This window comes from Cheilinus undulatus, linkage group 8, assembly GCF_018320785.1.
Source record: "Cheilinus undulatus linkage group 8, ASM1832078v1, whole genome shotgun sequence".
NCBI lineage: Eukaryota > Metazoa > Chordata > Actinopteri > Labriformes > Labridae > Cheilinus > Cheilinus undulatus.
Genome location: NC_054872.1, coordinates 14,171,443 through 14,187,236, shown reverse-complemented (window position 1 = coordinate 14,187,236; position 15,794 = coordinate 14,171,443). Strand labels below are relative to the sequence as shown.

The window sequence follows — 15,794 nt, the reverse complement described above, 5'->3', positions numbered from 1 at the left end:
TGCAGTTAAAAGTGACCTGAATCTAATGTTTTTGCTCACATGTGACTCGTATCTGATTGTTTTCTGACAGTGTGAACAGCAAAAGTCCCACTGAAGCTGACCTTTTTGAATCAGATATGTATCTGATCTTTTGGAAGTTGACTACAGTGTGAGCAGGCAAACAAAAGAATCAGATCTGAGAAAAAAATCAGAATTGAGCATTAAGGCCTGCAGTTTGAGCGTAGCCTTAGTGCCCTTCTCCAGTTTTATTTCAGATGTGTCTTTCTTGTTATTCTTGTTGGCTTTTACATGTCTGAATCTGCTATTCTGCCCTGGGGTGTGCCTCAAGGACCTGTTGGGGCCCTTTTTTTGTAAATTCTTTATTTGTTTTAATATGTCTCCTGTTAGTGGCAAATTTCCAGGTACATCATACCAATACTATGCTGATGACATTCAGTTGCACCTTTCTTTTGTCTGACTGCTATTTATCTTTCAGATAGATACTGATGAGACAGAGGTCCTTGTTATAGCCTCTGACAGCATTGCCTTCAAGGTTGTCTTAGTATATCAGGTCACTTTTTTCAAGTTTAATTAGGCAGTGCTTTTTAATAGGGATGTAATGGTATCAAAATCTCACAGTACAGTAATCTCAATAACAAGTCCATGGTATGGTATTTATCATGGTATTAGAAAAAAAACAAACCAACAAATGAAGACTTGGGATTCTGATTCTGATCCTTGCTTCTTCACGCATCTTTTCGGGTTGAGGACTTGCCGAATAATTCCTTGTGTTTCTCTTATTCCCCATGAAATGTGTCACCGCAGTCTGGCAGTGTCTGCATATTGTTTTTATTTGTCAGTCACCTTTTCTCCTTTCTCATTTCTTGATGCCAGGACATTTTCATGCTGTTAGATCAAGCCTAGTGGAGTGCAAAGGATGATGGGTAGACAAGGGCTGATGAGTACTGTAGTTCCCACTTCCTTTCACTCTGCCTCACTAAAAAACAACACTTTTTACCCTTCAGACCCTTTGAAACCGTCATGTTTCCGGGATGACACCAAAGCGCTTGTGTTACCGCGATACCGTGGTTTGATCGATACTGTTACATCTCCACTTTCTAATAGTGTTGCCAGTCAATTAAAAACTAAAGTTTTTGTGATTAATAAATCATGATTAATTGTCAATAATATGAGCAGGCTGCAATAAAGGTAGATTTAATGCATAAAGTTAGTTACATAGAGCGTCCTTATTGTTATCTTAACTTCATATTATTAAGCCTGATTTCCCTGCTCATTACCTGTTTTAACCCCCCCCCCCCACCACCACCACCACCACCACCACACACATACACGCACTTTTACTCTGGGAAAATATGAGTCTGAATGGCATCAGGACATTAACAAGATTTGTCACTGGCAGGAGTGCATTTATAATGAAGGGGAAGATGGCACATTTGTAGTTTGGTGTTTCTTTGATTTAACAAACATTGCTAAATTGAAATCTGTTGTCCCAGAAGCTTAGTTTGAATTGCAAACCCATGCTGTTTTTATCTTCCTGTCTGGACTATTGCAGTATCCCCTTTTCTCGTTAAGAAAGATCCTTGTTTTTTTTTTTCTTTTTTTTTTTAAACTAAATCACCAGTGGACCCTTTAGATCCTCTGACCAGAGTCTCCTTGTTGTCCCTCAGACAAAAGACTAAAACCCAAAGTTGATTGTGCTGTAACACCTAAAACCAAAGATATCTAAAATATGATTTTTCAGGGGGGGGGGGATTCTGTGATGATGGAAATATTATTTTCTTTGCTGAAGTCCACGCCTGACTATAGGATCTACTAGACACTTGTCACAACATTAGGCAAAAGAAGAATATGAGGATTTTTACCATTACACCGCGTTCCACATTATTATGCAAACGACATTTTTCTCTGATTTTCTAAATATCAATGCAAATGACAGTCATAATATTTTTCAAGTCATCAACAGGTAGAGTATAATTCAAATGTTTTTGAACAAACTTCATAATGATAAATATATTTTTTTTTTTAAATAAAAACCTCAAAATGCACTTTTCCACATGCTCCACATTATTAAGCAGGCCACAGGTTTCAGCAATATGGGAAAGAAAAAGGATCTCTCTGCTGCTGAAAAGTGTCAAATAGTGTAATGCCTTGGATAAGGAATGAAAACATTCGATATTTCAGGAAAAATTAAGCATGATCATCGTACTGTGAAGAAATTTGTGGCTGATTCAGAGCACAGACGGGTTTGTGCAGATAAAGTCATAATGAGGAAGGTTTCTGACGGACAAATACATCAGATTAAGAGAGCAGATGCTAAAATGCCATTACAAAGCAGCAAACAAGTATTTGAAGCTGCTGGTGCCTCTGGAGTCCCACCAACCTCAAGGTGTAGGATCCTCCAGAGGCTTGCAGTCGTGTATAAACCTATTATTCAGCCACCCCTAACCAGTGCTCACAAGCAGAAATGGTTGCAGTGGGCCCAGGAATACATGAGGACTCATTTTCAAAGAGTCTTGTTGACTGATGAGTGCCGTGCAACTCTGGATGGTCCAGAAGGAGGAGTAGTGGATGGTTGGTGGATGGCCACCATGTCTCAATGAGGCCGGGACGTCAACAAGGAGGGGGCGGAGTCATGTTTGGGCCGGAATCATGAGGAAAGAGCTGGTAGGCCCCTTTAGGGTCCCTGAAGGTGTGAAAATGACTTCGGCAAAGTATATAGAGTTTCTGACCGACCACTTTCTTCCATGGTACAAAAAGAGAATCGTGCCTTCTGTAGCAAAATTTTCTTGAAGCATAACAATGCTCCATCTCATGCTGCAAAGAATACCTCTGTGTCATTGGCTGCTATGGGCATAAGAGGAGAGAAACTCATGGTGTGGCCCCCATCCTCCCCTGACCTCAACCCTACTGAGAACCTTTGGAGCATCCTCAAGCTAAAGATCTATGAGGGTGGGAGGCAGTTCACATCAAAACAGCAGCTCTGGGAGGATATTCTGATATCCTGCAAAAAAAAATTCTAGCAAAAACTCTCCAAAAACTCACAAGTTCAATAAATGCAAGAATAGTGAAGGTGATATCAAAGAAGGGCTCCTATGTTAGCATGGAACTTGGCCTGTTAAGATGTTTTTGATTGAAATAGCTTTGATTTCAGTAAATATGACCCCCTGATGCTGCAATTTCTACAAATGACCATTTTCAGTTCTTTACAACCTATAAAATGTTTTAAAAAGTTGTTGTGCTTAATAATGTGGAGCAGTGCATTTTGAGGTTTTTATTTATTTTTTTAATAATTTTTGTCATTATGAAGTTTGTTCAAAAACATTTGAATAATGCTCTAATAGCTGATGACTTGAAAAATATTCTGACTGTCATTTGCATTCATATGTAGGAAAATCAGAGAAAAATGTCGTTTGCATAATAATGTGGAACGCGTTCTTCTGTTTTCCTTTCAATAGGTAACACATCAATCACTATATCCATTTCAACTAAGACTTAAAATTAGAAACTGTATGTGACTGAGTGCTGATGTCTGAGACTGTTTTCTATTATTTAATAATCTGACTTGTTTTCTCCCCTCTGTAGCCTCATCGCTGTGACCATTGTCCACAGACATTTAACGTGGAGTTCAACCTCACACTCCACAAATCCACCCACACAACCTCTGACTTCACCTGCCCTGTCTGCAACAAGAAGTTCTCCCGCATCGCCAGCCTCAAATCTCACATCATGCTCCACGAGAAGGAGGAGGTTAGTCAGCTGACCAGTTGATCTGAGAATAATCACTGATTTGCATTTAGTGATCATTCAGATGAACTAACCCACAGCATCTCACATTCTTACTCCTTTTACTGTCTGCAGAATTTAATTTGTGCGGAGTGCGGGGATGAATTTGTTCTTCAGAGCCAGCTCTCGCTGCACCTGGAGGACCATCGCAAGGAGCTGTCGGGCATCAAGATCTTCACCTGCAAGAACTGTGGAAAGGAGTTCCAGACATCAGCACAGCTCAAGGAGCACATGAAGATTCACATCAAGATGAGGTCAGGCAAAGCTGCTGATGCTGATTGATTTCATTTTATAAGGTCAGGCTAAACAGCTTGAATTTAAAATGATATTTAAGAGTTAGTCAAAGAAACCATGAGGAGTTTTTTCTTTGCAGTTCATTGGTTAAAGTCTACCTACTGAATTATAATAATTATGCACAGAAGCTGTTCAAAAGTGGTGTTTTACACCATTCATACATACTATCACTCCAAATAACAGGGTCTAAATACTTTGTCAAACATACAAAATGTTCTTTTTTTCCAACAACGTCCAAGCACCTGTTATGTGTTTAGTCGACCAAAAAAATGTCCCTGCTCTGCTTGTACTGACTGACGCATTTTTTTTTATTGTGTCTGTGATGCAGCGTTAAAAAAGGGATTTTGGCTGAGACTCTACCTGAACAGTCTACTGCTGTTTCTTTTCTCATCCTATATTGACTTACTCTTATAAAAGATATTTGTCTTATATATTTATATTGACATCTTGTATTCAGCGGTGACTTTAATAGTTGATTTAAATTGACACTCAAGCAAAGAATGCTACTTTTGTGGTGCAGAAATAGAAGGCTGTGGATGGTACAGACAATTACCTCCATTTTCAAAACACTGTGACTGTCATTCTGCCTAAAAATCTCCCGTTTTGATGGTCTGAATGTTATTTGTTTATATCTTCAGAGGGGGGATGATCAGTCAGTGCTGCCTCAATGAGCTTGTTTTATCTTGTTTTCAGTGAAGGAAAGACAGTTGTCTGTCTGTACCTGAGTGAAAATTATGTCCCTGTCCTTGTTTTCCCTGCCCTGCTGTGGATCCAAATAATAGAACATACCTGCAAGTGTGTCAGAGCAGTGGTAGATGCAGAGTTTTTGAATGGTTTCCCAACTAGGACCTGACCTTAGCAGGGGTTACATGAACTTTGTCTGCCTCATAATCCAAAGGAAGACATTGCAGAGGGATTCTTTTACACATGGATTGTTTGGAGAAGGTGTTCAAAAACAGGAGTAGTTTCCTTCCCTGGACTATGATGTTTGGACTTCAGTTGCACAATGATGCAAGCAAGCTGAGATTGCCTGGAGGAGGTGGTCTTTGTTCATTTCAAATTGAGCCCTGAAGGTCTTTGGTTTTTTAAAGTAAGAACACAGTTGACCCAGCAACTCTCAAGAAAAAACTACTACATTCACAGATATAGAGCTACTAAGAAATCTCAGTGTCCTTCTTATTACCAGAGTCTTCACCTTTCTTCAGTTTTTCTGGTCAAGCTGGTCTTGAATCTTTACATATTGCTGTTGGAGTTTCTTGGTCTTCTGACTTAGCTAACTTCACTGATTGAAAGCCTCTTCTGCTCGTATCCTGTCTCACTAGTTTGTAAACTTTTGTGAGTAGTGTCGAACATTTGACAAACAGCTCATCAGTCCAAATGTCAATGAGAGATTTGATCAACCTATGACTCAAACAAACAAATAAAAAGTTATGACTATGAACCCACACAAGGTTATGATAGTTATGGATTTTTCATTAGTTTTAATTTTTATTTTGTTTTCAACTTTTGTTTCAATTTTCAGTTTAGTTTTAACTAGTTTGTACTGCTGTTTCCGTTTTTGTTTTTGTTTAGTTTAGCTTTTTATTTTTGCAAAAATGAGTCTTTTTACTTTAGTTTTTATTCCTTTTAGTGTTAGTTTTAGTTTTGTCAGCGTTGTGGGATACCTTTCAGGAGCAAGACCCAAAAGGTCTCTTCACACTTTACTTTAACAATTCAATTTTAATGTTTGTATACAACTACAAACCTAAAATTACCATTGTGTGAAGTTGTCTTCAACCAAATCAGGCAATTTTACTCCCTCCAGGCTTGGGTGTTCCTGTCAGTCAGTATGCTAGTGTCAAAGACTAAAGCTAAGGAGATTTTATCCCTAATTCTATTTAATTTTAGTTCGTTTTGTAAGCACATAATACAGTTTTAGTTCGTTTTCGTTTTATTTGTAAAGCTTAGTTTTTATTTAGTTTCAGTTAACTAAAATTATTTACATTTTAGTTTTAGTTATTTAGTTAGTTTTAATTAACTATAATAATCTAGATCCCACCGCTGATATCAAGGATAATCTGTTTTTCATGTTGATCTAAAGAAGTATCAAAACTTTCCTGGAGGGAGAAAAAGCCATTTAGTGAGTAGTTTCTAAGCAGCGGAAATGATGCTTCAGTTATTTTTCTGATAATGTAGTTGTGAAAAAAATCTACAGGGATGAAAATTCATCAAAATGTTAAATCCAAGCTTTTGTTGACTACATGAAAACATGTGCAGTCTTGGCATTGAAGCATCCAGGGAACATAGCTCTGTACATAATCTTCCAATTTCATGTATTGAATGTACAGAAGAACCAAAATAAACCCATTCAAAGCTGGCAGTCCTCAGTGCTGTGTACCAAACATCTGTACACTAATAAACGCTGGACGTGTAGACAAAGGCTAAAGTAAGTGCCTGCCACAACAAACTAAGAGCAGTTCCTCTGAAGGATGTTCTCGTGCATTTAATCCTTTATCAGTGCAACATTGCTCCCGTGGAGACTAAAGAAGTGGTCTGATTGAAAACTAGAAACCCATAATAACTGAGGGTCACAAGTAATACTCAAACAACCGACTGTACGGGGTGCAAAAGACAAATAGAGCATGTAACTATCCATAAACTTTACAAAAAAACTGATGTTTACTGAAGGTTATTTCATCATGTTTATCCTTAAGTATAAAGAGATATTAGTGCATTTTTTTACCTCATTTAATTCATACTTGTGCAAATAATTATGTTATTATTATTACAGCTTGTAGTAAATTTAACTTAAATGCAAAACATGAAAGAAAAGCTGCTCAGCTCCAAAACACGAACGATGTATAGGCAGAAAAAATGGTGTCTAAATTAGACAAACATTTAGTTGGAAAACAGAATCAAATTTGATGATCAAAAGAAAAGTTTTTGTCTATTCATGTCAATTATGATTATTTCTTCTGACCGTTTCTGTGTTTTCTTCCTCAAAGGCCACTCAACTCCAGTTCCAGAAACTACAAGAAAAACATCGACCGCAGTGGGTTCACAAACAGCTGCCATCACTGTGGAAAAGCCTTTAAAAAGCCCAGCCAGCTTGTTAGACACATACGGATACACACAGGTAAGTCAGAAGTTTAAAGTTTATATTTTGAGCGTTTTCATACTGCTCTCAAATGAATCATTTAAAATTCTGTGACAGTTTTGTTTCTACAAAACTTTTGCTTTTCTTTAATGAAGGTGGGTTCTGACTTGTGTTGAATACTGTTCTATTTTATCAGTTCCAGTGCCATTTATTGATTCTAGGTCAGTTTTTTGAGTCTGATTCCTGCTTTTTTTGTAGTGAAATATAATTAATATCTCAAGAATTAATATCTCAAGAATTAAATTTTGTCTACCACTTCTGTTGGACATATTTAAGATCTCAGTACTGAACTATCAAATTGTGACTGAGATTTTTCCTTTCCTGTTACTTTTCTTTGAAGGGTGGAATTACATATTTAATTGCAAACCAACAGTCTCCTCCTCTTCATCCCTCTCTTCTTGTTATTCATTACAAACAACATAGTTTCTGCAATTTGGGGTGTCTCTTTGCAGTAACAGGGGTTATTGGTTGCTGTCTGACATAGTGAAATAAAATATGATCGAAACAATTGTAGGCATGATTTGTTTACCTTCATCAGGGTGTCTGCAGGGTCTTAAAAAGTATTTTAAGATGACAAATAAATGTAGCTGTTGTCAGTTTTTATATTTATGAAAAGAGGTTGTGGGCTAGTTTTCTGCTTTTGTTTTTGTTAATCACAAGTGAGATTCTGATGGGATTCCACAAGATCCGCCATCAGTTTTCACCTGTGATTATGCTCCTGCCTGTTGAGCTTTCAGTGCATCCTTGAAGCTCGGCTGTCCTTGAGGCTGCCCACACACTACAGGATGAGGGCTCGTCGCAAATTTGTCTGAATGATCCTCAAGTGTGTGAGGACAATACAATTATTTTACTGCCAAAAATCACTTCATAGCTTCCCAGACTCAGAATAATAAATATCAAACATGTTAGGTCATAATACCTTCAACAGAATACCGACAACCAGTGAGAGCGAGCATACTGGGTAGGGTCACGTCAGCGCATTTTCGCGGTACACAAACATAAACACAACTTTCCATTTCTTCCAGCCAGAATGTTATACAGAATCTTTGCCTTGTGTTCTTTCTTTGTCCCTGTAACAAGCTGGGGATATCAATAGACATTCATGTTTGTTTTTCTTCTGAAGTCACATGATTTTGTGAGGTTGTTGGCAGGTTGGTCTTACAGTCTGGCTTGATTGTCTTGTGTGTGACCAGCTTTAGAGGGATGTGCGTTGGTACATGCAACTTTTCTTAATAATGGTTGGAGGAGAAGGTGTTGGAGCCGAGGTGGTGGCTTGTTAACATTTTACAGGATTTTGGAAATTAAAAGCTTTGCAGTGTAGCTTATGCCTACTGCAACATTAGAGTCTGTTAATGTCAACACTGCTAGCATCTCAAAGAAAGCTATATTTGCATGCTACAAATCTGAATTTTCTTGACTGTTTTGTCACATTATCTTACAATTTGCACAAAACTTGGGCATTACTGTCAACAATGTAACTGGTTAAAATGGAAGATGCAGTGGAGTGTTAAGATATATTTAGAGGGTCCTGGAAAAGGTCTGAAATTTAATGTGAGATTCTCTATATACCCTGTTCACAGAAACGTTTAACTGTGTTGTCTATCTTGGCATTATGAGATGTTGCTACAGCTGCTTCTGCTACCTGTGGCTGGGAGAGACCATAGCAAACCAGGCAATCCTTTGAACTTACACTGTATTGAAATAAATTCTTCATCATATTGGACGTACTTCCTTCCCTGCATGTCTTTACTGCACCTGTTGTGCTAACTTGCTGGCATTATCTTTTGTTGTTTAGCATAGCCAATTTAAGATTGATGACTGTGGTCCACCATGATGCATCAAAGTTGTAATGTTATGACAGCACAGCAGGTCCTGGCAGATGTTTACAACTTTAATATATTGCAAAATCCCAACTATGATTAAATCTTGATAGATTTATGTTCCTGTTCATAACAGAGAAGTGGATTTAAAACAGTAACAGCTCCACAATCTAGGTGGTTTTTGTAGAGCTTTAAAGTTTGCTTTTCAGGTGCTGCAGATTGTAGTTGCCCATTCTGCAGCTGCTACTTTGTTCCTAATTTTACAGTGTTTTTTAAGTAAAAGTAAAGTCTCTCCTTTTTCTTCATGACCGACTTGATAAAATGTATTGTTGACATGACCTCACCTCTGGCCAGACAGTTTGATGTGTTTACCCTTTATCTCTAAGGGACTGTACTGCTCAGTTTAGACTATCCATCACTACCCTGTGTGGGTAGTGTTACCATGCACTGCTAAAGTTTTAATATCTTTGTGTGGATTTGCGCTTGATCATCCGTCTGGGTCCAGATAAAGTAGCCAGCAGCTTCTGCCCACATGTTGTTTACCCATTGTCCACATGTTAATTTGTTTGGCTTGCTGGCTGGATGACTAATGGTAGATGGAGACAATTCATCTGTGCCTCGAATCTCAAGCAGCTCTTAAGCTGGTGAATTGAAGAGTCACTTTGGAAGACTGCACACACATAGCTGCCAAATAAACACAGACACACAGAATGCTTTAATTCTCTCTTTTTGACACGCAGAGGAGTGGGAATGGGTACTGAATTTAATTTGGCTCATTTTTATTCTGGCTTGAAGAATGACTATTTATGGAGGTGTCGGGGAAACACAATTGGAACGTCAAACCACTCAACAAATACAAACACTGACTTTATAATTATTATAAAGGGTGGATCTCTGTAAATTAAGGTTTTCCCACATATCACACATTTTTTGCAACATATACAGGGAAAACAGAGAAATTCTTAATTTGTGCTTCTCTTGTCTAAATGCGAATTTCAAAGTGCTGCAAGTAGAGATTGGTAAAATAGTAGTAGTTTCAGTAGTTCAAGCTAAATCTAAATCTTTCTGTTGCTAGAAAATACAGTTTAGTCTACCTGTTGTGTAACCACAGCTCCCTTTGTCCTATCTGACCTGTGCTTTTCTGACCTTGATCTGCAGGGGAGAGGCCGTACAAGTGCTCACATTGCGGGAAGGCTTTCAACCAGAAGGTGGTGCTGCAGACTCACATGGTGAGACACACAGGAGAGAAACCTCACCTCTGCATGTTCTGCCCGGCCTCCTTCTCCCAGAAGGGGAACCTGCACTCCCACGTTCAGAGAGTTCATTCTGAGGTAAGAGATCCGCAACATGGAACACTTCCTGAAGCAGTGTAGTAAATTTGAGTCTTTATCTTGTGATGCATCTGTGGTTAGTTTGTTGTGTTTTTTTAACAATGCAGAAAACAAAGAAACACTGCCATTACCCTGCTGAGTAACAGGGGAAGACATATTTGATATTAACTTTATATACATTTGAGTGTTTGGACAGTAAAAAAAGGGCAAAGAAAAAGATTTCACAACTTAAATTCATTAAAAATATACAACATGTCCACTGTAGCGAAAAATGGGGCTTCATCATTCTAAAATGGGAAACATCTAAAATGGGAAATTCGCTATGTAAAAAATCGCTACAAACAAATAACACACATTTAAAGGCCAGATATGAACAAGAGGAGACAATTTGAACATCTTTTACCATATTTTTGTAGTATTGGTGCTAAACAGGCTTTCCAATGGTATTGTCAAGAACCATTGTTACAACAATTAAATAATCTACCAAACACAAATTCCCTTCCTTTTTGTCCTATCATTAGTTTATAGGTTGTCTACTAGAAAATATTTGCATGGTTTATAATGTTCAAAAGCACCTTATCTCTTTCATACTGTCCCTTTATGCTGCACCTGCAATTAGAAGCTAGTAAAGTGCTCAATTTTCTGTCTTTTTAAGACCCTCTCCCCAGTAAGCCCAGTCCCCTGTAATTGGTCATCGACAGTCGATTGTTTTTGAATTTGGCATGTCTCCAATGATTCAACAACAGGAAATCACACTTGTAACATTTTCCTCAGTAATTCTTTCACAGTTAAATGTTTGGATGAATTTGCTGAAGCTTATTTTTGTACTTTGATTTTCATGTCTACACTGACTAAAAGCCTGACATGATGTCCCCATAGAGGACCCCAGCCCGCTGCGTCTGTCTCTGGGTCGTATGTCATCTCATCTGGGTCTTCATCTAAAATTTCACTTTCTGTCTCATTCTCTTTATCTTTATTCGCTGTCTCTGTTTTAGAGCTGCCCGTCAACAAGATGTGAAACAAACACAGCAACAAAGTCCTGACGTCCACCTCCGTGGATCTGTAGAAACTGTGTTTTTCATATTGCACTCAATGTTCCCAAGATGGTTAATTACTTGAAGCAGTCAGAACATTCAAAAAATTAATTGTCAAAATCAAGCTGAACTCTCTTCTTTTCATGAAGTTTGTTAGTCAGAATACCCCAGCGTCACCCACACCCTCACACATGCTAAGTGACATCATTTAAAGCCTCAGTTGCCCTCTGTAAAGATAAACAGAACTTAATAGGGTGGCATGGGAGCAAATAAAAATAAATTAGTGTCCAGTAACTGCAAAATTTGATTTAATATATCAGAATATAAGATTCTGTGCTTTTTATGAAGTGTTAAATATGTATTTTCAATGTAGTTTTGTGCTGGTAATAACTTGAATGAAAATAGACTAAAAGGTTACTTTCTAAAGGGAGGATAGAAAATAGAGAATTTATGAGACCTCCACTGCTTATACATCACAATTTTTATTCCCCTGTCTGAAATAAAAGGACACATTTGATGGATTGAATCCTCCCTAAATCCTCCCAGAATGAACATCAGATAGAAGTATGTCGTAAATACTCTTTGATTTATTTTCCATCCATAAGCGACTGTAGTCTAGCAGTTCTTTCTTTAATATTTTTTCAAAGACAGCATTTATCACAACCCTCAGTTAATGAGAAATGAGCTAGTCATGAATTGAGCATCGCTGCATTCAAAAAGAATGGTTTATCCTCCTACCCCAGCTTGTTTTTAAATTGAGATTTTCAAGCATAAATGTGCATTGATGGTTCTATCTGCTTAGTGGGATTGTGTCTGTTGAAAGTAATTTGTTTTATTTAACAAAAACAGCTAGTGTTTTGAAATCAGCACTGTTTCCCACACAGACAGTATTTGGTTGTGCCACCCAGGTATATTTACAGCCACCCAAGTACATATGTTGCCCATTATTTTAAAATCTTTTTATAATGATATTCCATGCAAGAGTGATAGAGAAGCCCACGAGACTGTCCTCCCAGGAAATGCAAATTGCTTTAACATTTTTGTGGTTGCTTGCTGCTGATGGTTGCAATATGCTAATTCATCAACAATTAGCCTTCAGACAAGCAGCTCACCTAGATATCAAGTGAAATGTTTTGAAAGGTGGTTGATGCTATTTGAGCATCTTTATTCAAAGTAGTGATGATGAATACTGTCAAATGAGCTGATACACATAAGAAATAACCCCATAAAATGAAGTGGGTCGTTATGCCTCCTCTATCACCTCTTCCATCCAAGTATAGATTCTTTGCAGATGACATTACGCAGCAATGGAGAGCACCTGTTGGAGGGCAAGAAGTTATTTCTACATAGAGAAATGCTACCAAAGAGACCATGTTTTGAGCTGTTTATGACTATACCAAGCATGCAAAGTGCGGAAAATTAAAAAAAAAAAAAAAAAACATTCTGAAGTCTTAAGCTAGTTTGGATCAAAATTTTAAAAAACTCACAGAGCTCTTTTTGTAATAAAGAAATTTCCTGCATGTCACTCCCCGCTCTCTTCCCTGTTTCTGACTCTATCTACTGTCCTCCTATCTCTAATAAAGGCACGAAAAGCCCAAAAATAAATCTAAAAAAAAAAAAAAAAATTGCAGCTATACTTAGCTACTTTTGAGCTAATTGCTACACCAGGGTTAGCCATTGCGACCAGCTTGCAGTGGAACTAAATTTCGCCCTGTAGCTACTGCCTCATTTTCCTTGTATGACTCCGATTGGTCTGTTTTTTTTTTCAGACGAGACACATTTTTTTAAATTGAGCTTTGCAAGATGGATCTGCCTGATGACAGACATGGAATCTGGCTGTTCACCAGCCTTTCATGGTTTAGTTTTCCTATGAGAAGGATACATTTACTCCTGTTTTTGACTTTTTTTTTAATCTCTTTCTCTTGGAGTAGCAGTGCTGCTTTTTCTTGATGAGGGCCTCCAGGACTTCTGTAATGAGAAGCACTGATTTAGTGAGCAAATTATTGCTGCTATCTATCACAAAAATATAATTGCATCAACCCAAGATCTACTTTTTATGCTGTTAACCATTATTTTTTTCTTATTCTGTGTCATTCATTGTATTCCTGTTGCAGCCTAACAAAATTTGTCACTTTTAGTATCACACTGTCTCCCACACACTGAATTACAATGGCTCCTTTCCACCTTGCCATGTTGTTTGTCTGCTGAAAATGGAACAAGATGAAATTGCAGCTCTTTGTTCCTTTTTCAGTTCCTCTCTTTTGTAAGAAAATTCATAGCAGCCCATTATGAAGAGCTCCTTCTTGGTTCTCTGCCCTAATCTAGCCTGGACCTTGCTCTCTGATGGTGCCCTGCCACTGACTTTACTTCCTTATTGTAAGAGCTGTGGTTTAGAAGTCAAAGAGCTTGGCATATTTAAGTCATGCCTAGGTGAAGTCTATGTTGGCAGATAATGAAGTATTTGTTCATGAATGTTCTTTTCAGTTTTTTCTTTAAAGAAACACATCAAAAGGCAGAAAGACAGTGGTGGGAATAGCTTGTTTTTGAATGCTGCTTCCAATAACGTGGACTCTGGACTGGGTCAGCTTTCTGGGAGCCTAATTGTGAAGCAACACAATGATCTCCATCACAGAAGGTGAAGTGCGTCTGGATATGCCAAAATGCTCACTGCTGGAGGATTATATCAAAAAGATAACAAAGCCTCAATGTTATTAAAGACACTTTGTTGCTTGCACATCCAGCTCCACTCTAATTGAGTTGACTACTGTCGGTGCAAACTGAAAAAATGACTTTATAACAGTTAGCATCTATAAATTTGGGAGTAAAATCATGCTTTTCGTAAATTTCTTTCCTCAAACGATTTGAAAAAATGTACGTAAAAAAGCCTGCAGTTGGCAGGCTTACCAGCTAATCTGGTAAAATCAGCATATAGGCAAGGTAATCTTGTTTTTTGGCAGTAGTATTTAGCCAAAAGGACCCCCCTTCTACATGCTGTAGATTATGAACTTGTGTTAGAAAAGATCAGTGACATCCAATAATTCCCTTTCATCCTCAAGTGGGAAAGAACAAATGCGTGTTACGTTATTGTATAAACCATTCCACAGATCTGAGCTCACTGGGGGACTGGAGGAGGGCACAGATCTCCAGTCTGAGATGAAATGAAATGTGTGCTCTGTTCACCCTGATCAAAGTAAGCTCTCTTTTCATAAAGCACCTTCCCCTGCACATGTTAGACAACACACTTTAGAGAAATGTGTAATACTTTGCTGTTAGAGACATCCGCTGAACAGGGTTTGAAAGTTCAGGCAGTTTGTCAGGTGGAGGAGTTTCACATATATGTTGAAATATTAAGAATGAGGGCCTAACACACAAGTATTGTGCAAACGAGTACAAAGACAGTTTCATTCACAAAACACACACAAAGGATTTAATGAACCTTTCATATGCTTCAGAATGAAAAGTGTGCGGAGCTATGTAATTATGCAGTTATTCATAGAGATGCACTGATTGTGAATATTAGGGCTGGTACTGATACAGATGTTTAAAGTAAAAATTCAGCTTTCATTGCTTTTTTTGTTGTAAGATGTCCATTGTGCAAGAATTTTCTTATGTTTTGCTGCTGAAAATAGATCATAGTTTGTCCAGCAGGTGAATTCTTCTAAACTAGGGTGTCTCACCTATAGACCTATTTTCTCAGTGGATGAAGGCTGTTTTATATAATATATTTACAGGAAAAATACTTCTTTTTTCGCAACGTGCACCTCTTTTTGCACCTTCCATTTTATTTGTTTACAGTTTCACTCTTTTCACTTAACTTTTATAGTGTTTGCTAGCAGGTGTCCCTTGGGAATCCCTGTCATATGTCACAATGCAATGAACTATGGGTAATTCCCTCACGCCAAGTCTGCAGATATGCCCACTCACGGAAAGGGTGCATAAAGGGCTCAAAAAGTCAGCAAGAGATCCCTCACACACTTAATGATTTGACAGTGGAACAGCACTAAGCCCTCACGGACTTAGCGGGAGCACGCCTCAAAGTCAGTGAGAGTGTGAGTGTGGAGATTGGGATTTCGCCTCTGACTCCATGGTCCCTCCTGCATCCAACCAGTCTTCCAATCACGAAAACAGCAAAGAGGAAGTGACACGATATGCTGACCATACGTCAGCATGTTAATCATATGGTGGAGGGGGACATGAGGGGGAAAACTCTTGCAAAAAAAACAGCAAATTTGGACTTTTATACAAAATCTAGACATATTTATTAAGTTGTTATGGTTCCGGTCTCAAACCAGTATACCCAAGAAGTTCTCTGAGAGGTATGAATGACTTGGATTGGAGCTACAGGGAGGTTTGCAAGTCAAGACAGACATCTAGACAGACAGATCTCCAGTTATAG

General features: G+C 38.1%; 1 protein-coding gene across 3 annotated transcripts in view; it reads left to right on the top strand.

The window, feature by feature from the left end:
- The window catches only part of LOC121512974 (zinc finger protein 236-like), a 99,179-nt gene that overhangs the window by 9,602 nt on the left and 73,783 nt on the right, over window positions 1-15,794 (top strand). For all 3 annotated transcript variants that reach the window (XM_041792414.1, XM_041792417.1, XM_041792416.1), the window contains 4 exons: window positions 3,583-3,747; window positions 3,859-4,037; window positions 7,062-7,192; window positions 10,192-10,364. In XM_041792414.1, coding sequence (XP_041648348.1) covers window positions 3,583-3,747; window positions 3,859-4,037; window positions 7,062-7,192; window positions 10,192-10,364 — 648 coding nt within the window. The remainder of the gene's footprint in view (window positions 1-3,582; window positions 3,748-3,858; window positions 4,038-7,061; window positions 7,193-10,191; window positions 10,365-15,794) is intronic.